This window comes from Cicer arietinum, chromosome 6, assembly GCF_000331145.2.
Source record: "Cicer arietinum cultivar CDC Frontier isolate Library 1 chromosome 6, Cicar.CDCFrontier_v2.0, whole genome shotgun sequence".
NCBI lineage: Eukaryota > Viridiplantae > Streptophyta > Magnoliopsida > Fabales > Fabaceae > Cicer > Cicer arietinum.
The window spans coordinates 8,250,561-8,272,874 of NC_021165.2; the positions used below are offsets into that span (position 1 = coordinate 8,250,561).

Sequence of the window (22,314 nt, forward strand, 5' to 3'; positions counted from 1 at the left end):
TGGAATAGATGAAAGAATTTAAGTGACTTTTCAACCAATTTCAATTCATTGTCTCACCGACGGCTACTCTTTATATTCTGATTTCTTTATCTAATTAGATTTGATGATGGGTCTCTTCTTTAAAATAATTGATTGCTATGTTGTACTACTGAATATAAATAAAAGTAGTAATTAAAAAATTAATGCACATGATTTTATATCCTAAGGTAATGTAAACTCATGTCAATATCAGATTAATTTTGTCAATTTTGTTCCACATATTTTTGATAGAATTAATAAAAGTAAAAACACTAAATTACAAAAAGAAAAAATTTACAAAAGGGAATTAGTCTAATCTCCAAAAAATAAATTTTTGGTCAACTAGATTAATTTCTTTAAGATAATTATAATTAAAAATTATTTCTTAATTTGTAAAAAAAGTGAATCAATATTTGATAGAGTTTGTTGATTTCTTCAAGATTAAAAAAATAGTTATTTCATAAATAAAAAGTTATTTACTAAAAAAATCCGTTTTCTTAATTTATTTAATCAATTAATATTTAAATTTCTACTATCAATTTTAATATTAAGAGTATATATATATTTTTTACTGAAAATATATTAAATTATGTATGTACATTACAAACAAATTTTACGCATTTGTTCGATCACATTATATATAACCATTAAAACATTGTTCTTTTAACAAATTATTTGTTTAGATGTTTCAAACTGAAAAATTGTAAATACATGTAATCTTTATATGTTTAATTTTTAGTTTGTTTTTTGCTATAAGTAAAATAATATTTAGGCATTTATTTTAGACATATATTTTAAGATTATTTATCCATTTGGTCTCTAATATTTGGGTGAGTTTGGCATTTAGTATTTTGAAAGAAAAAAAAAATTATATTATATTTATATAGTATAAGATTCGCATTGTCTTAGTTCTTGATCATCTCATTTACTCGTTAATCTAAGTTAGACAATATGACATGTCTTTGGTGTCACGTAACGTTAAATTGTTACATCATCTTTATTACTCAACATCCAATTGGATGATTGTCACGTGACAAAGATGTAAAACAAAACTAACTTAATTATAGAATATCCCTGTAAAATAATGTATTTTTTTTTATCTTTCCTTTTTCTTCTTATATATATATATATTGGTTATATTTAAGTTCTCTTCTTTATCTTTAAGTGTCAATGCAATTCAAAAAATATTATTTCATTCATTGTAAAGTTTATAGATACACATTTTCTCATAATTCATCAATAATAAAATTTCCACAATACTCTCCCAATTTATATATATGAAAGATTCGGTGGATCCTTAAGCATACTTAAAAAAAAGTGCATAACATAACTACATCTACCAACAGAGTTCAAAAAGACAACTGTGATTAAGGCACAATCAATTGCGATTAAAGTTTCAAGATTTGCATGCTCATAAGTGATAAAGAAGAATAATGCAACAAACATATGATATTCTAAAAATTTGTGACACATAGATTGTAATTGAGATTGAATGAGAGTTGTACCTCTTTGTCTTAATCATAATGACATTGTCTCATTAAATACTTGTTCGACTACTACCAGAGTTTCATTTTCATGAAAGTGTACGCACCTCTTTATCTTGACATAGAAGTAGACCATGGAGGTGCAACGAATATGATCAGGTGGAGAGTGACATACAATGATTTTGGGAGTGGGATAATAACTCTTGGCATGCAATATTGTGAATTAGGAGTAATGAGCTGCTCTTATTATTTACTTCAATATTCGTGAGACATTGAATAATAAAGAAATGTTTGATGTTGACGATATGCTTACCCTTAAGTTAAAGTAGAAATGATTTTTCTTAGGAGTTTTTTTATACTATATAGTGATTATTCTTTAATTATTTGTTTGAGTTGTATTGTTGATATATTATTTTTTGCAATTTGCTGAAGTATGTTTAAAGGGTATTTTTCATTGAAATGCTCTGCAAAGTTCTAGTGTAGTTGTTTTATATCTAAACTTTAGTGTATTTTTCGTCAATTTAGTTATACCACATGATTGGATATCATCTTAAATCATTCATAGAAATTGGAGTGCATATATATATTTTTTCCATAATACAATTGGGTAGGATGACAAATCCTATAATACTCTATCAATATTCTACTAATAAGGAATATTATAGTTTTTAGATTCTTTATTTTAGAGATATTATTATTGATGAACTTTGAGAAAATATGTACCTATAACTTTTACAATGAAATAATGTTGTGAGTAATATTGATAATTTAATAAAGAAAACAACTTAAATATAATTTTTTATAAATAAAAGAGCAAAAGAAAGAGTGAAAATAGATTAAAATAACTATTTATGTTACAATGATGAAAAACTTGCATGTGCAGTATAATTTAATTTATAGTTTTTCTTTTTGCTTTTGATTCATTTAATTATGTTAGTTTTGTTTTTCATTTTTGTCATGTGGTAGTCACCCATCGGATAATAATGTGACAAACATAATATTACAATTTAGTGTCACGTGACACAAAAGTATGATGTGATATGTCATATTAGTATGCCATATCATCAAACTTGAATGAATAGATGACATCAAATATTAAAATAATGAGAATATTAAATTATAAGGACATAATTTTTTTTCTTTCAAAGGACTAAAACAAAAAATTGTCCAATTATCAGTGATAGAAAACATAAATAACCTTATATTTTAAGTATGTTGAATATTAAGTGGATCACTTGTACTTAAAAATTACTCGAAAACAAAGATATTAATCGGAAGTATAAATTAACAGTCCTCTAGCCTTTATGCATGTTCGATGAGTTAAATTTTGAATGACATGTTTGTTTTTCTTTATTTTTATCGAACAAACATTATTCATTAAAGTTTTGAATGACTTTTAAATATTTGTGTACATGGAACCATCTATTAAAATGGATCAGAGTTGCATTTGCCTCTGTTAATAATGTTTATTGGTGTTTCGTTAAGTTATGGGTGTATGCATTGATGTGCTTGAAAATAATAAATTACATGTTTCAAAATAAATTAATTAGAGAATAGTAAATCGTAAACTACCTTCTGGACATCGCAAACAAAACAGAAGACACCACATATGTCTTTAAAATTGACATTTTCACACGAATATTTGCAAGGTGAATAACGATTCAAAACAAATATAATTACTCTATTCAAAAATATGGATGTATATGACTCAAATTTTAAATCACATAAAACCACTTTCTTTTGCATATATTATAGTACAGAGGTTCTGATTTTTTTCTTTTGAGCGTTCGATACTTATAAAATATCTAAAACAAAGGTATTACACAATTATGACACCCCATCATGATGACACTATATAACACCAAGGCAACGACATGTGTTTGGATCCTCCGTCGATGCTACACCGTACAACAGTGGTATAGAGGACTTAGGTCTGGCCCAACCGTACACATTGAATCAAGCTTACAAAATTATTTCTCAGGGTTTCTCTGTCTTCATAGACATTATCAAAATTATTGATATTTGTTAAGAGAATAAAAAATTTCTAACGTGGCAAAATAAAATCTCATGATAAGGTCACTTGAAATTTTGACATGATTATGATTCATTTCCCTCTCCAATCATTTCTGATACTGAAAGCAGGTTTCTTTAAATTGGACGGGGATTCAATAGATTTCAAATGCTGAAGCTTTAGATACAGACTCATAAACCGCGTACCTTTTTATATGATTGTAATACATTGTTTACATTTCTTCAAAAAAAATTTCCATTGTTTACATTACGTGATATTATCAACAATATCATAAAATTGACTATGCACCAAAAAATCTTACGAGCTATATACAGAACTGGATACATATCTTCAGCAATGATAAAGAAGGAATTAGTAATATTTACCATACATTCTTATTCTGGCCAGTTTCTCAACTCTCAGGTGCTGTGAGGTGGAACTGTTTGGGAGTGTATCAATTTATCTTTCACGTAACTTCAAACTCATGCTCTATACATCAGATTTAACAACTTCCATAGGAAGCCAAAGTTCTATAAGAGTTCCCCCAGTTCCAAGCGGAGCATCTTTGATCCGAGGTGATATAATGCGCACAACACAACCATAACTCTCCAGTATCTCACGAGCAATAGTAAGCCCAGCAACAAAGTTCCATGTCATATTGTCTTCAACCATATCTTCAGCTAAGAGTTCTTGTCCATACGGTGCGAGTGAATGCATTTGCGTCTGCAGACAAGCTCAAAAGCAATGATTATTTTCCATTTTCACAAACCCCTTGCAACAAAGTACTCAATCAAAGAATTGTTTGAATAGAGGCTACGGGTGGGCTTGAGGTGAAGGGCTTCCTAGGTTTGAAAGATATCATCATAATAAGTTTAAATCTTTAAGATACCATGTATCAGAAAGAAAATGTTTGAATGTCTAGGATATTAGGGTCATTTTATGGATACCCACATCTTCATAGACTTAATTGAAATATTACTGTGAAGCATGCAAAGTTGCAAACAATACGTGGGGCAGAGCTGCAGTTTTTTCTCACATTAATACATCCTAAATAAAATGCACTAACTTCCTCAAATGGGATCAGCTGTATGTTCTGTCTATCCAACCCGAGGAATTAAATGTTCCTAATTTCCCCACGGGTCATGAGGATGTTTTCTAATCTACTTTACAATTTAGATGGATGACACAATTTCTAGTTTGTTAAAAAGGAAACTGCATAAGCAAAGGAGATAAAGGGAGTAACTGAAGTTACCATATAGTGCATATCAGGCCCATCATCATCAATAAGTACGAGGGAACCGCCAGCTGGTGCAGCAGTAGACACAATTCCAACCTTTCCTCCAACACGTGTACGCAGTAAAGCACCTTCAATAAGGTTGCTGAAAGCCTGGCGCAAAGCAGGTTCTTCTACAGCAGCTAGCAAAGGTGATGAGAATTGATTTAGTTCTATTACACGTTTTTGATTCTGAGCAAGAGGTCTGATTGTATCAACCAAGTCTGCCAATACTTCAGAAACATTGCACGGTCTTCCTGACATCAACAAAAAAGCATAAGGACATGCACAAATCATCTGAATGTTTATAGGAAAGAGAAAAGCATATATAACTAAACACCAAAAAGAAGACACCTAAAAGGCAATGAGAGAAAATCAACATACATGACATTATTGATGCAACATTTGAATTTATAACACAACAGAATTAACAGAATGGAATATATATTTACATAGGTGGTACAAAATTACAACATTATAAAAAAAGAGGCATTTTTATTAATCAACCAACCAAACCTACCTGATTCCGTGTCGTTGTGGAGCGAGAGCTAAAGGTGGTAGGGGCATCTCTATATCCTGGGCAGTAGTGCTAAGAGAAAATGGCTCAACACCAGTTTCATTCATTTTATTTGCAGAGCCATCCCTTGAGGAACTATCTAGCAATTGAGTTTTTTCTGACTCAGCAAGTATGTGATTAGAACCATTCATTTTCTTGATTGCTTCTTCATTGTAGCGCATAATATTAGCCTGCACATTGGACAAAAATTGTACATCAGACGCATTGATTTCTACAACCTGCATTATTTTCTTATTTCTAAAATGCTTAGCAAATATTCCCTCAATAGATACCTGTTCAGTAGAAACGTCATTTCACCGAAATATTTTTTCGAAGATGTTAAAATTGAAGAAAGAATCTCTTCAGTCAGGATAAAAATGCCAAAACTCAAATTTCAGCGCAGGTAGATACTGACAGGCATATAAAGGATGTATCTAAATATTTTTACCTTTTGGATAATTAACACCCATATATAACATCATTATAATTATATTTGAGTAAAACAAGCTATTTTTTTAATTGACAATTCGAGTTTGAAGTAAAACAAGCTAGTGATATGAGAAAAAATTATAAAAATTATGGGTTCAAAAAATTGCAGAGTTTGTATCCATCCAAGGGATGCTTCTAAATTAGTACACAAAATATAGCTGAACAATAATAGGCTTTTTCCTATAATGAAATAATAACCCACTGCTGCATCTGCCTTTCTGGGAGAAACACCAAGGGCCCGGCAGCGAGCAGCCATATGGTTTGGCTGTAATTCAACCTAGAAAAGGACCCCTTCCTGTGTATAATTACTAGTGTCATCATGACTGCTTCACCATGTTTCAACAATTTTCTTTTACATCAATCAACCAAAAGAATTTGTTTACACATCAAACACCATTTTATAAGTACATAGGACAACATACAATAAAATGGAGATAAAAAATCCAATGCACGTTAATTGATTATTGGTATATAAAATTAATAAGTGCGAGAGAGAGAAGTACTTTTGTCAAATAAACAGCATCTTGGAGTTGTTGGAGAACATCACTCAGACGATCACCTAGCATCAAGATATCCTCAACAATGTCATATGAAATCTGCAAAAGTATCTATTTTAGGACATTGTTGATAGCCAATAACATAAGGTATGAATAACTTCATCAACTTATTGGTTGGCCTGGCTTACTAACCACTCTTAATAGAACTGACATAGTAAAGTTTAGTCAGGTTTAAAAGAAAGAGTGACTTACGGGCTGGCATATATGGCAATGAAATAGTTTTTTATGGTTATAATAAAAAATAAACTCATCTATTTAGAGATTTTACAAACCTGGCTTTTCTTTGTTTGTGTAGATAGAATTTTACTCAAGGTTTGAATACTTGAAAGTGGACCACGGATCTGGTGTGTAATTTGAAGAAAGAAAAATTAGAACAGGCTAAGGCTAAGAATAAAGAGATTACAGAAATGGAATAACAGCCGATAATACATACTTGCTCAACCAGATTACTCATCCTGACATTATTTTGCCATGTTGATTGCTGAAGTAACATTGCTTTCTGCAAAAGGAGAACAGACACTCATGAGCCAGAAATTTAGGCCCATGCCAAGTATCAAAAACTATCCTTATAACTATCATGAAGTCATACAACAAACAATTAAAGAGAAATCAATTTAAGGAACTTGCATTGCATGCTAAAATAAAACAGTCTGTTGGTCTAACTCAAAGTGATAGATTAAATGATTTTAAACTGAAATAACTTTGAAAGCACAAATAAAAAAAAGGATATTTTAAGAAATACAAAAGTGAAAGCAACTCCCACAAAATCCAAGCAGTGTGACAAGCACATCTCTCTAGCATTTCATATTCAAAGAGTAATGAGCTCCTGCCATTATTTGAAAAAAAGCCAGATGAAGTATATAAACCTGATCCATAACATATGCCATAGCCAGAGACTGTGAAATGTCGATAGCATTTGATCTTTGATCGGACGTGAAGTTGCGCATACCAACCGGCTCATCCTTGACCCGAAGCCTCTGAACTTCCCAAGACTTCTTATCCAAATCCAAAAATGGAGAAAGTGAATAAACTTCCTCCGCAGATACATGATTATCGGACCTATCACTTTGAGCCTTCTCACAAGTTTCGAGCTCCACCAGTGGAAGCTCAGCAACCAAGAAACCAACAACAAATGGGTGTTTAACCATGGGAAGAACTACAGCCTTACATTCAGGGACAACCTTAACCTACAATTAACATCCACACTGATATTGAGGTCTATCCTAACCAACAACAATAAGAGTAAATCCTCAATTTAGTCCCCGAAGTATCACTCTCTATGCTACTCAGTACTTAAAAGTGTTTGAAAATAATAAGTAGTACTTAAATTATAAATAGTCCCTAAAGTATATGAAAACTGGTCCCTTTAGTCACATCTGTTTATGTATTGACAAGATACCAGCGATTACAGTTAGAAATTTTCATATACAGTAGGGACTACTTCCTCCATTCCTAATCTTTGGTAGTCTAAGTAGTTTAATTTTATCTTAAAACATTTGGTTTTTAGAAATCCAAGATATAATTGATCCTTTTCTTCCAACTATTGGGAGTAGATTAGATACATAAATATAGAAATTACTAAAGTATTTAATGAATAGAATAAGGGTATTTTGGTTCAATACACATCAATTAAATATTTTCTTTTTCTATGTGCAAATACCTTAAAAATACCAAAGTTTAGGAGTGGAAGGAATAGTTATAAATTTATAATAATACCAAGACACTACTTATTATTTTCATATATATTTAATTGAATGAATGCATGAGAGACCGATACTTGAGGAACTAAATTGGTAGTTTAATAACAATAATAATGGAACAGAGACACCATAATATAACAGAGCAGAATGACCAACACACTTGCAATTCGGAAAGAGCAGTCTCGGCGGCTCGCAAGCCGGCTGGAACATTAAAATGACCGACAAGAATGAGAATGCCTTCTGCCTCTGACTCATCATCTCCTCCAGGGTACAATGCAACCCTCCGCAGCTCCAATCGATCCATCACATAACTACCTGCCGGTCTAACATACACCTGTAGAGCACAGCACAAAACAACACAAACGACACCGTTCAGGAATCAAATTACCATAAACCCTAATTTAAAATAGAGATAGGATTGAAGACATAAAAGAAACAATTAATGAGGTACGAACCGAGAGGAGAGCTTCGGGGACGATTCTGCGAAAAAGCTGAAGCTGTTGAAGGCAGAGTGTATGGAAGTCAGGGCTAGGAAGAACGAGTCCGGTTGAGCGATGTTTCTCGAGTCGCTGAGTGAACTCAACGGGTGAGGTGGAGACTTTACGAATGGCGGAGGCGAGGGCGCGGGTGGAAGTGAGGGTGAGAGTGGTGAAGTTGTTGCGGGGGTCGTCATCGGAATCGGAGTTAGGGTTGGCGTTGATGGTTTGGAGGAAACAAGAGGGGTGGCGAGGGTGACGGTGGGGTTTGAAGGTGAAAGTGAGTGGGATAGTGTGAGTGTGAGTGTGAGTGTTGATTGAAGAGAGTAGAAGCACCATTTGGCTACACCATATGAACGAATATTCAATACAACCAACTACTAACAGAGTGATTAGTTAGTTATGTAATATACTATCGCCCGACAACTGCGGAGAAATAAAGAAAATATATAAAACAACCACACAAATAATGACAAACTTATCTTATCCATCTAATCTAATTTAATGTTATTAAATTATTATTATTTAAAAAATACGGAAGTTCTTGACCATTTTGCTGTTTCTCTTTTGAAAAATTGTTACTTTTAGACATTATACAAATTTGTGATATCTTCGGAATGAGAAAGAAATAGAGATACTATAATATAATAGATGTAAAATATTGATGGTATCAAAAATTTAAAAATTAAATGAATGTAAAAAAAAAATTATATATATATATATATATATATAGTGGAGACTTTACGAATGGCGGAGGCGAGGGCGCGGGTGGAAGTGAGGGTGAGAGTGGTGAAGTTGTTGCGGGGGTCGTCATCGGAATCGGAGTTAGGGTTGGCGTTGATGGTTTGGAGGAAACAAGAGGGGTGGCGAGGGTGACGGTGGGGTTTGAAGGTGAAAGTGAGTGGGATAGTGTGAGTGTGAGTGTGAGTGTTGATTGAAGAGAGTAGAAGCACCATTTGGCTACACCATATGAACGAATATTCAATACAACCAACTACTAACAGAGTGATTAGTTAGTTATGTAATATACTATCGCCCGACAACTGCGGAGAAATAAAGAAAATATATAAAACAACCACACAAATAATGACAAACTTATCTTATCCATCTAATCTAATTTAATGTTATTAAATTATTATTATTTAAAAAATACGGAAGTTCTTGACCATTTTGCTGTTTCTCTTTTGAAAAATTGTTACTTTTAGACATTATACAAATTTGTGATATCTTCGGAATGAGAAAGAAATAGAGATACTATAATATAATAGATGTAAAATATTGATGGTATCAAAAATTTAAAAATTAAATGAATGTAAAAAAAAAATTATATATATATATATATATATATATATATATATATATTATTGTTTTATTTTCCAAAATGGATTACTCTAAGTAGAATGTAAATATTGATCTTTATGATAGTTTTCATAGTGTGTCACACAATGACTATATAAGATTCAAATAGATATAAAAGATCATAGACTCATGATATTGTAAAATAATAGGAAGGACAATACAAAAATAAAGTTTAACATTAATTATTATTATTTAATTTAAAGTTTATTTTTTTTTCTACAATTGTTGTATGGTGTAACAGTTGTAAAGACCATTAAATTTTAAAGACATAAGAGAAACTTTTTCTCTCTAAATCCAATTAATTCTTATAATTGTCTTTCTTTTTAAATATAATGATCTTTACTATTATTACACTACTACCAAGATCTTTTTGTCCAAATAAAACGGTTGAGGCATTAACAAAAGGAGGGACTGGACTAGATGGAAAACAATTGGTAATCACAATAGTAGCAGAAAAAAGTGAAAGCTATTTAACAACTAAAAAGCTTTCCACTTATGGCGTAACTCATATATAAGATCGATTAATACTAAGGTTAAATTTTATTTTGACACTAAATCATACACAACAATTGTAATTTAATCTCTGAAATAGCTTACAATTAACTTAAATCATTGTTTACCTTATTTCTCTACAAAATTTTTTGAATTTTCTAAAAAATCGTTCTAAAATTTATTATTCTATACTACACAAACTTGTCTATGTGAACTATGTTCTACCAATTTATCGCCCAAGAATACAAATTAATCAATTTTCATACCAATATTATATGACTTTCGATTACCTTCAAGGTCTTTCTTCAAATATTATTTAAATTATTGTGTCTCTAATTACTAATCACTATCGATATGTATTGACGTTTTATATATTTTTTTGAAATAAATTGTTGTTCAATTGTTTGACAAAAAATAGAATTGAGTTCGTTTGTTTCTTTTTTCTTTATATAGTGTTTCGGCTATGAAATTGCATAAGAATATTTTTTTTTAAAATCTACTTAAATTTCGTGAACAATTTTAGTGATTAATTTATCATCATTAAATTAGAGTATAACTAATAAAAATGATTTGTCTTCCAAATAAAATTTGACCCCTGATATCAATTTATCCTATCTCAATTATATTAGATGCACAGTTAAGAACTAGATAATAATGAACTCTCACTTCACCATTAGTTGTAGATTAGTTGCAACTCTTATTTGTACAAAAAGTGTGAGGAACACATTTTTTAATAAATAAAAGTTTTCGGCATAATTCATAAAACTCTTTATCAAACATGTTGAATTTATTAAACACAATAAAAAGAAAAACACTAGTACAGAATAATTAAAATATTCTCATGCTTAAGAAATAGAAGAACAACATGGATTAATGGTGGTGGATGGATTCATTGGCAAGGCAAGTCAATTTTAAAGAGATAGGTGGATCTGAAAAGTATCCATTGGCTATTTGTAGGAAAATCCACTTATTAGCAGCTTCAGTGTAATGAATTCCATCCCAAATAATCATCACACTTGGATCTTCACATGATTTAGCTATTACAATATTTTTGCCATTCACCCTCTTAGTAGCTCCACATCTTGCTACATTATTGAAGTTGTACTTCCCACCATCTCCACAGCATGCAATCACACCCTTCTCAAAACCTTTCAATTCCAAACATTTTTTATTTCATAACACTTATCAAATTTACATCAATCAATATAGTAAAAATCAAAGAAAAATAAAAATTGCATTTAATGTGGTAGTTTCAATGCTAACCGTATTTTTGGGCATGACTAATGAGGGTGTATTTCACTGTGTACACATCAACATACACGATTGTGGCCTCTATAAGCTCTTTCCTCAATTCCACAACAGCTTCTTCCAGTTTGTGGTTAAAAAACTGGGCCACCTCGTTGAACGGTTTGGCACACCCAAACTTATCTATTTGGGCCGCACTCATAGGATAGCGATCCAACATGTATGGTAGGCAGCCCAATGGGCCCGTATTGTGTATCCAAAAAGATCTTCCACCTTTTCCGTATACACTCTACTAAATGAGAACACTATAGTTAAGTAAATTTCATTGAAAGCTTTTTCTCCAACCCCAAAATCACTTTAATAATATAGTCCAAAAAATAGTTTTTATGCCATTTAAACGAGTCTTTTCATACACTCTCAATTTATAGTGAAAAAAGAAACTCTCAATTTCATTTAAGACATAATAGAAAAATTATTGAAGTATAAGGTAAGATTAGATTAGGTACCTTTATGACATTAGAGAACTGGCCTAATACATCAGGTATATATGCTTTCACTTGTTCCGTTGTCATGTTGAGTTTGTAGCCAGCAGTGAGATCGTTTTGACCAATATCAAAAGTGTATAAAGCCTTAGAAAAATACTCCTCCTTGGGTAACAATTTCTTAAACACCCCTCCTATACAAAATTAAAATAATAAATAACTACTTAGTCCCTCTCTTAAGTAGTTCAATTTTCATAATCCAAAATATATTTCTTTGTTAGAATAAAAGTTTAGAGGAAAGGATAGTTTATACCTTTTTTGCGAACACGTATTGATCTTGTTTTGAAATCAGAGTATTGTACAAGTTGAACATCTAGGGATATGGGACTGTATCCACTTTGAGACTTTGTTGTATTTTGAGGTCTAATGGTGGATCCAGCTGTAGCAAAATTGGCCCCGTTACTGAAGTTTGAGCCTACTGAGTCCAAGTAGGCACTCAAATAAGGCAACCCCAAGCTTTTTGCTGTTAAAAATTAAATTTAACATGGCCTCAACTATTATAGGTGTATTAATTTCGTCTCCAACTTTTCATAATATATCATGTTACTTTATTTTTAGAACGAGGATAAAAAATAAATAGTTAGTAAGATTAGTTGTTTCGCTTATCTTAAAATGATTATCATATTTTTACGAGACACTTTAAAAACTCACAAACACAATAGATAATAATAATTAAGATAGAGACTTAAGAACAAAAAAACACAGACATGCATATACTAATCCAAAGAAGATAAAGAACAATCAATTTACGAATAGCCACTGCTTGGTTGAGGTTACCTATGAAATCAATAATGAGACGACCATCGGAAAAGCGACCGGCGGGAGTGTGGAAAAAAGTGATTCCGTTGGGAGGAGGAGCTTGTCCAAAAGCTGCTGAGATAGCACCTGTGTCGGAATTGGAGTCTCCGAAGTTGAATATGGCCGGAAAGCTACACTGTTTTGCACAAGTGACAGTTGGTACCATAGCTATAGCTATTATTGTTGTTGAAATTACAACCCATAATATTACTTTTCCCCATTTCTCTCCCATCGCCTCCATAATTCTCACTTTGATGTAGAAATTAATTACTCAGATCTATTTTAAACAATACTCCTCGAGGACTTCACAATTGAATCAATGTAACTTTTAAAATAATTAAGTTTGCTGTCATTTAGATTCAAGTCTTTGACTTAGACACAAATAATTATTTACTCATTTTTGTTATTGTGTATAAGGTCGTTAAAATTATTTTTGTGTATATTTCTTCTATCATTAGGGAAAAATGAAATCATCCAAATTCATACAAATTAAATTGTAAATCTTCAATGAATTTGATAGTTTTTTCTAACTTTGTAATAGGATGTGTCTCCTCTAATCTAAATTTATCTATGCCAGAAATTGATTAGTTGCATCAAAAATTATTATAAAAATGTGTTCTGTTATAAAGTAAAGTTGTTCTAAACTAGATCAAGGCTCACTCCATTGTGAATTACGCATCAAGATTTATTTTAGGTTAGTCTAAAACTCAACCCGCCAAAAGTAGTCCATCAGGTCTTATTGTATGTTGTGGGAATATTCTTTTTGTCAACTTTAACCTCAAAGGATATAAAAGAAACAAAGCATAGATCACGACACAAGATCTGCCAAACATATGGGCGTGACGACACTAGCGATAATCGAACAACTTTATAAATGTGACCATCTACACATCAGCAAATTGCTCACAGTCAATCAAGGACTTCTACTCCAACTCAATTTTTATACTGACTTGAACGTCGAAATATTTCTAAGTATCACCATTATCTTGGGGACAAAGTATTGTCCCCTAATCTACAACTCAGTTATCATCCTCAGCCCACACTAGATCATTGGTGTGGTTTGTGAGAATCGAACCCACGATGGTTTGTGCCACACACGAGTACTGAAAGACCATTTAGCCCCTTAGTCTCAAATGTTTATATTGTTTTGTTAACCAAAACTTCTCACATTACTTGAGAGTCGAGACTAAGAGTAGTTTATAAACACCAATGATCTTCAACCCATTATAGTGTTTTTTCACAAATGATAAAACCGTGAAGGGTTCACACAAGACCGCAAATGGGACAATAATTTGAAAACATGGAGTTGGGACTTGAGGTCGATATATTGGCAACATATGTGGGAATCATACCAACAAGGATTTTTTGTGTGCATGAGGGCTATTGTTCTAATACACAAAAAATCATCAGGCAGCTCACACTATTCAATCTACTGATGCGTTTTTTCACAAAAGACAACCCCGCAAGAACTTAACCATGACCTAGAACATACAATATCTCAAAAATGTGGTGGTGCAAACATGAGGTCGAAACATTGACACCGTTTAAAGGGATTTAACCCATTAGAGTATCTGCCACACATGAGGACTAATATATACCTTTTAGTCTCTTAGCGTCAAATAGGGGGCTATTGTTCTAGTATCCAAAAAGTATTGTATTGTTTGATAATTGACCCTAAGGTTGTTTTTAAACGATATCCACACTTATCTCTCATTGAGGTGCCTTTTCACAAAGTGGACAATACCTCAAATATGTGATGTTGCGAATTTGAGATCAGAAAATTGGTGTCATCGATAGGAATCCATCTCATGAGAGTCTTTGTCATGCAAAAAATTGACATAATTTTTAGCCTCTTAGCCTCAATTACAGGTGATTATTTTGGTGCATCCAAATAATTTTACATTGTTAGAAAATTGAAGTTTTAGATCTACATAATTTATAATTACTTAAACTCATCAACTAATTGAAACATTTTTTCTAAAAGGATAAAACTGTGAAGGCTCACATGCGACCCACAAAAAAAAACCTTAGAAACGTAAAATTGCAACATTGAAGTCGAAACATTGACATTGTTTGTGAGAATCGAATGGTATCGACCACACACAAGAGTTATTGTTCAAATACACACAAAAAACAACTCTCACACAACCCATCAAGACTCTATTTCAAAAAAAAAAAAATCACAAAGATTCACATTTCCCAAAGCAGATAAACCTAAAAAATATGGTTCTACACACTTTAGTTCAAAACAAGAGCAAATTAACAATATTAGAATGATGCACTATATATGAAACTATTATCTTTTAGATTCAATGAATAATTTCTATCGGATTATAGGGTATCTATCCAATGCTCTAGAAGGTTTATATGAATTGTTTGCCTTTCTTATAGAGGAGCGCTAGAAACATTCATTCTTACATTCACTATTTCATCCCTATGAATTTCACCAAATAAAAAAATGTTTGATGAAAAAAGAGTGTTCTTAACACTTCTCTCAAAGTAATAACACCTTAATTTATCTCAAAGTAATAACACCCTAATTTAACTCGCAAACGAACTCAAAGAAAAATTTTAGGTATTAAAAGGATTAGGGTGAGAAGACATAGAACATTGAAATGACACCAATATTCAAGCGAATAACCGATTCTTTTTAAATTTCCACTATCACCATGCTTCACATGAAGATGAAAGTAGCTCGAGACTACCAATGATATTGCGCAGATGCAAAATAGAGGAGGGAGTAATATTATAGTAATAAAACAATATGACATTAACTACCAAGTTCCATAATCTTCAATAAATTTTTGTCCTAATAAAATTACAGGCTTTCTGCCTTCATCCAGACACCCAAAAAATAACCAGAAGGGGAAAATAAAATTTACAATGTTTTGAGATGCAATAACAGATTAGGCAAATGTTTTAGTGACAGTACTCAATGATTGTTGCTCCAAATCCTGGAGTAAATTGAACAAAACGATTAGAAAAATACGAGTAACAAAATAGTATTAGGTTCTGGTCATCAAAAGTTGAAGATAACTCTTAATCCACAAAAAACTGATGTTCACCATCTCTCTCTGGACCTTGACCTGCAAGACAGCAAATATATCAGCATTTACAAACAATTCTCAGGCCAAAGTTAAACAGGTGCGTGTCTGAGGTTGTGTGCTGTGTGTGTGGGTGTTTGAATTCATAGCCCCTGTAAAACCTGTGTCCTAACCAATTGCCACAGCTAAAGTTTGCAACAGATCAAAGCCAAAAGTAAGCAAAGTTTCACCATAAGTGGCAAGGCAGGAAGAAAAAACACAGGAAAAGAAACAACATAATGGTGAATTCTCACCTATTCAAGTCTCTGTTGTTTGAAAACCACCCCCTTTCCTTGCTACCTTGAAATTGTCTTCTGTCATCACTAGGACGCATCGACATATCTCCTGTGCCACGGGATCGAGGTCTGTCTTGAAAATCCACACTTCTAGAATCCTCAAAAGAGCTAGATCGAGATGGTGGCCTATCAGAAAAGCCAGTAGTCTTTCCAGCCGACGAACCAGGCCTTTCAACGGCTTTCTGCCCAAAACGAACTTTGTCATCCAAATCACGGGTAAGAAGTTCCAGCTCCCTTTCTTTCTCTAGTAGCATTGCACGTGTACCAGTTTGGTCTCCACCAGCGTCGTCGACGGATTCCTTATTTGAATTTATTGTAGACTGCTTCTCAAGTTCATTCTTCAAATTATCAATTTCTTCTTTTAATAATTTTTCCTCCTCCGTCTCAGGCCTGAAATGTTCGTTCAGAAGTCAACAAGGTAACATATGCTTGAAAGATCAACAACTTACAAATTAAGAAAATCCTAATTGACTAAACCAAATTATACCGCAATGTTGTGCACAACCAATTAAGGTGAACAAAATAAAAAAAAAAATAGGCATACATTTTTTCTAAAGGAGGCATTCATTTTGTTAAAAAAACTGCTAAATCAGAATTGGCAAATAGTACTGAATATTACAATACCATATAGTCTAGGCTGGCCCATTTTTATTGGGCTTATACCATATATAGGTCTTCCTAATTGGAGGTATACTAACACATTTATGATACCAAGTACTGATCAAAGCCATACAATCGGAAGTAAATGATATAGAATCTTCATTAAAACTTTTAGCAATCCACCTGCTGGACTTCAAATTAAAGAAAGACTGCTTGCTGATGATATACTTCAAATTAGGTCAAAACAAATACTACAACAACAAACCTAAGGCAAGTAACACTAGTAAAACCCTAATACTATAGTGTTTCCCTTCAAGCTTAAGCTAGTTGCAAATAGCAAACCCTACAAAGACCGGATAAAAAACCCACAAACATCACACAAATCTATGCAGTCAATGGTGAATAGCGGAGCTTAGCTGCTGATCCCTCATAACGCTGTAGTAGGTGGTAAAATGGCCGCTACGTAGAAGTTTAGGTAAACAATACTAGAAATTTATGCCATAGTATCATACACATAAAAACTCAAATAAATACACAAAATTAAAGACATAATCATAACTAATAATCAAAGTGCATTGTGATCAATATTCAGTAAGAATGAATAGAAATTGTTCTGAGAACACTCCCTCCAACCAAACAGAATACCATAAAACTCCCCTCCCAACCACTTTATGGCATATTCTCCACCAAATTCTGTTAGAATTCTAACTAACAACCACAAACCCCTTAACTAACAGAACCCATTCCATTGGGTTTACCTAACAAATTGTCTACAAGAAAACCCTAGAATTTAGCAGAAACAAAGGAAAACACTTCCATTGAAAATAAAAGGTAAGAGATAATCCTGCACAAAGATATTGGAAAACTCACGACATGTGTTGGCCCCACAATAAATGGAGCATGGGTTCCATACATGGTTTTTGTAGTGCATCCACCTCTGGCACTGTATCCATATAAAATATAAAGCTGATTTTATAAATAAAAAAATAACAAGCCTTTTTTAGGCATAATATCATAACACTTGATTAGTACATGAGCAATCTTCTAGGAGATTTGTAGTCCATGTACAATCCAATTATATGACTTTATCTCTATTGGTGTAGCTCAGTGGTAAAGGTTGGGACACCGAAGGGGTATTAAGTATTAAACAAGGAGATTCAGGGTTCGATCCCTAGCGCTAACAAACTCCTCCTCCCCCTAACAAGCTATCCACATTAACATTTGAATATAAAAAGACTATATCTTTATCGTAAAATCTAATTGTGATAACAATAAATAGCTCTATAAATCACCATAACATGATTATTATTGAAACAATAATAAATAGCACTATAAATCACCATAATAAGCATTTGAATTCCACATTTTAAAAATGTTTTGAATCTAGAATTATATCAACTTCTGAACAATTGTGTACAATTCCAAACCACCTAAATGCACATGGTACTGTGCTAAGATTTAATTTTAGAAAGTTTAACCTAAATATAAAGCCTTATAAGCAAACTAAGATGGTACCAAGCATTGAAAATCTTTTTAATATAACCAGTTCACAAACTAAAACCTTAAAGAAAAAAGTTTTTAGACAAATTAGGTCAGAAGTACTATGAAACAAAAATCTTTGATGTTGCTCTTAAAGCATTGTGCATGGACTTGGCACATATAAAAACCCTTTGCTCAGAACCTCAGTGCCACAGATATTCCTATACAAATTAAACTACACTCCAACTTTGTAATTCAGTGTGATAAGAAAGAATCATCAACTGAAAAATGTCCATCTTGCAGAGCTAACAATTCTAGCAAGTATTACATAAAAACCATGTGAAGAAGATAAAAAGACTGGAAAAATAGTTTGTTAAAGTACCCAACCTATCTCCAAAATAACTAAAAAAAGCATCTGATTTCCATATCTAATATATACCAACACATTATGAGTGTTGCAAAAAGTCGCAGCACCACTAACTTTTAATAACCCAATCATTGGAAACCTCTTAATTATAATAATCAATTACCTAAAATTTTCCATAATTTTTCCTAACCGCTATGACATATTCACAATTAGCTCTTGGATAGACGCAGGACTGATTGACTTGGCTAATAATAAAATTGCATCAAAGAAATTAATATTCAAATACAAAATCCCTGATAGAATTTGAAACCATCAACAATGATGAAACTCAAGCTCATCTCTTACTCCCATTATAAACTTACCACATTAGCAAAACAGCTAAAATATGATCAGTTTTACCCACTTAATTCGTCAACACTATTAATGCTACCACGACTTTAATTAATGGAACACACCACTACAATTCGCCACAAAAGGAAATTACAGAGTTCAGAATCAAATGACAAAGCAAACAAGAAAAAATAAAATAAAAGCATAAGATCAGAAGTAACCTATCAACCCCGCGATGCTCCAATTCAAGATCAATCTTCCTCCAATCCTTGCCACGCTCACTAAGCAAAACCTCCCTTGGTTTGGCATCCCCAAAAGGGTTCACCTTTGGCCTCGGTTTCGGCACAGCCTCTGGACCATCCGAGCGATTAGACTGAGCACTTGAAGGCCTGCTAGAATGCGAACTCGTAGGTCTACTTGTCTTTTTCGCCTCAATCTCAGAATCAAGCTTCTTCCAATCATATCCTTTCTCAGCCAACACTTCCTCCCTAGGCCTCGCCGCACCAAATGGATTTGGCTTATTTGTCTTCACCGGAGATTCATTCACAGAACCATCTCCTTTCCGTGGATCCAAAACCAACCTTGGTCGCTGCTGCTCTGTTTCAACCGGTGCTCCTCTAGACCACCGATCTGGTTCCACACGTGAACCCCTCGACCAGCTATCTGGATTCATTCCAGAATGTCGATAATCAGAAGATCTAGCAGGAATAGGTTTCTTACCAGCCGCCCAATTGTCCACTCCATCGGCCTTAGACTCTCCGCCAAAACCGCCACCACCACCACCACCACCGCTGTATCGATTCTGCCTGCCGGAATCAAACGAAGGAAGCGATTTCTTAACCGAAGCCCAATTATCCACCTCGTCAGCCCTAGACGGTTGATCGAATTCCGAAACCCTAGAATTAGGAGCCCTACGTTCCTCGTCAAATCCACCGTAGGATTTCCTTCCCGCTCCCCACGAAGCATCACCAGAGCCTCCATCTCGATCCCTCGAGCGACCTGAACGGTCAAAAGATGAAAATCCACCGCCGAGACGATTAAACTGCATTTCGTCGGCGGAACGTTCCTTAGGACCGGTAGGGAGACGAAGCATCTCATCCGGCGTCAAACGTGGATAATCAGCGGTACCACCAACGTAACCGCCTCTGGCGAACTCAGAAAGCGACATTTTCTTATTCTTCTTCGGCTTGGTGGTAACAGCTTCTTTGAGACTGGGGAAATTGTCTGAACCAGCGGCTGCTGCTTCTGCAGCGGCTTCACGTTCCTCGGCTTCGGCGCGCTCGGAATCGGCGGCCCAAGCGCCGATGTTACCCCAGGGTTTCGACATTTTGAGATCTCGAAAAAAAGAAGAGAATGGAGATTCGTTTTGTCGTTGTTGAAAATGAGTTAGTTGAGCCGGGGCTCCGTTAATGGAGCCGGAGCTCCGAGAACATGCAAAAGATAGAGATGGGAGAGGTTAGAGTGCGTTGGGGCGAAAGGGAATGCGAATGGAGAGGAAATACGAAGAGAAATTGAGAATAAGAAAGAGGATTAGTTTGTGTGTTACTCACGCGCGCCACAGTTTCCTTTTCCTTGCATGTGGGAAAGTGCCCAAAACTAATCAAAACCCTTAATTAATGCTTCATATTGTTGCCCACGCTCCTTTTAAATTCTTTTTTACTTATCCTTCTTTTTACTAATTTTTATTATTTTTATCCATCTTGATAGACTTTTTTATATGTTTTTGTTTAATTTTTAAAAAGCTTGAGGTAACAATATTTGATTTGTATCTCGAGAGAATATTTAAACAGAAAATTATTATTTTAAAAGGTAAAATATTTTGTGAATACTTCATTTAAAATTAATCTAATTCACTGAACAAATTAAAAAGAAAAACACACTTTAATGAAAGATATTTTTCTTTGTTTCAACTTTCAAATTATTTGGTCACTAAAAAATTAAATAAAGTTAAATAAATAATAAATTAATTTTATATTTAAAATTATCTTTTAACACTAAATTAATCTAATTCACTGAACAAATTAAAAAGAAAAACACACTTTAATGAAAGATATTTTTCTTTGTTTCAACTTTCAAATTATTTGGTCACTAAAAAATTAAATAAAGTTAAATAAATAATAAATTAATTTTATATTTAAAATTATCTATTAACACTACTAATTAATGATTTTTTTATAAATAAAATTAAATTATTTTATTTTATTTATTAGAATGTAAATAAAGATATGATATATATTATAAGTAAATGAAAAAAATATTTTTGTAAATAAATTTATATTTATTTTAAACTTTTAATTAATTTTTATATTTTATAATTTTGAATACTATTTTATCAAATTATATAAAAGATAAAATTATTCTTGTAATAAAATCATAAATTTTTTTAAAATTAATTATTAATATTTTATTTTTAAATTTAAAATCAAATTTTATTAATTATTTTATATTTTTATATTTTATAAATTATTTTTATAATTTTATTTTATTATATTTTTATATTATATTTTAAATTATTAAATAAATTATTATATTTTGATAGTTTCTAACTTAACTCATCTACGAGATAAATTTTTTAATTATAAATCAAACATCTACCTAGAGTTTAGTAAACCTTGTTAATTCACCTAATAATGGAGCCATTGAATTAGGGGTTGTCCTTGAAGATTGTAAGCAAACTTTTAGTGTAATTCAAAATTTTGAGGTGAAGTTAACAAGAAAACAAGTGAATCAGGTTCGCAAAAGCAGTTGAATTTTCAATTAATCCCTAGTTTTTTTTATCGTCCTTTAATAATTAATGAAATGGCATAATTATTTTCCGTGAAAATAAATAAGAAAGTACTACTATTTCTACACTTGATTTGAATATAACCATATTAAGTGTTAACTATGTTATCAAAAAATTTGGTCGCAATTTTACTTTTTTTTTTTCTTTTTTAATGATTTATGATTAATTTTAATTTAAAATTATTTTAATTAAATCGTTATATTTCTTATTTGTTGTGTAAATAAGTACTTTCTATACATATTAATTTTTTATTTGTGATTTTATCGTCTTAGTGTGATGTATTTATTTTTTATTTTTTATATTAATGTGTCATTCGTTTTGTTTGGATTGATATATTAGGTTCAATATAATACAAAATTAATCAATGATTTTGA

The 22,314-nt window shown here is 32.3% G+C and overlaps 3 protein-coding genes across 4 annotated transcripts; all 3 read right to left on the reverse strand.

The window, feature by feature from the left end:
* Nucleotides 1-3,697: 3,697 nt before the first annotated feature.
* On the reverse strand, nt 3,698-8,990 carry LOC101499283 (chloroplast sensor kinase, chloroplastic). Its single transcript, XM_004504070.3, has 9 exons — nt 8,544-8,990; nt 8,249-8,422; nt 7,255-7,575; nt 6,822-6,887; nt 6,661-6,729; nt 6,335-6,427; nt 5,307-5,533; nt 4,766-5,039; nt 3,698-4,236 (listed from the first exon to the last, which is right to left on the reverse strand). Exons 1-9 carry the CDS (start codon nt 8,901-8,903, stop codon nt 4,003-4,005), a joined length of 1,818 nt encoding a protein of 605 aa, XP_004504127.1. The 5' UTR covers nt 8,904-8,990; the 3' UTR covers nt 3,698-4,002.
* Nucleotides 8,991-11,183: 2,193 nt separating this feature from the next.
* On the reverse strand, nt 11,184-13,347 carry LOC101499601 (GDSL esterase/lipase At3g26430). 2 transcript variants are annotated; one of them, XM_012716813.3, is made up of 5 exons: nt 12,980-13,347; nt 12,456-12,581; nt 12,167-12,336; nt 11,679-11,949; nt 11,184-11,563 (listed from the first exon to the last, which is right to left on the reverse strand). In XM_012716813.3, the coding sequence occupies exons 1-5, from the start codon at nt 13,239-13,241 to the stop codon at nt 11,286-11,288; spliced, it is 1,107 nt and encodes a 368-aa protein (XP_012572267.1). In that variant the 5' UTR covers nt 13,242-13,347; the 3' UTR covers nt 11,184-11,285. The 2 variants fall into 2 exon arrangements, with proteins under 2 accessions (XP_012572267.1, XP_004504128.1); XM_004504071.4 differs by having other exon boundaries at nt 12,456-12,665; nt 12,980-13,345.
* Nucleotides 13,348-15,765: 2,418 nt separating this feature from the next.
* On the reverse strand, nt 15,766-20,638 carry LOC101499906 (eukaryotic translation initiation factor 4B2). The gene is made up of 3 exons (XM_004504072.4): nt 19,377-20,638; nt 16,338-16,769; nt 15,766-16,086 (listed from the first exon to the last, which is right to left on the reverse strand). Exons 1-3 carry the CDS (start codon nt 20,480-20,482, stop codon nt 16,062-16,064), a joined length of 1,563 nt encoding a protein of 520 aa, XP_004504129.1. The 5' UTR covers nt 20,483-20,638; the 3' UTR covers nt 15,766-16,061.
* Nucleotides 20,639-22,314: the final 1,676 nt, after the last annotated feature.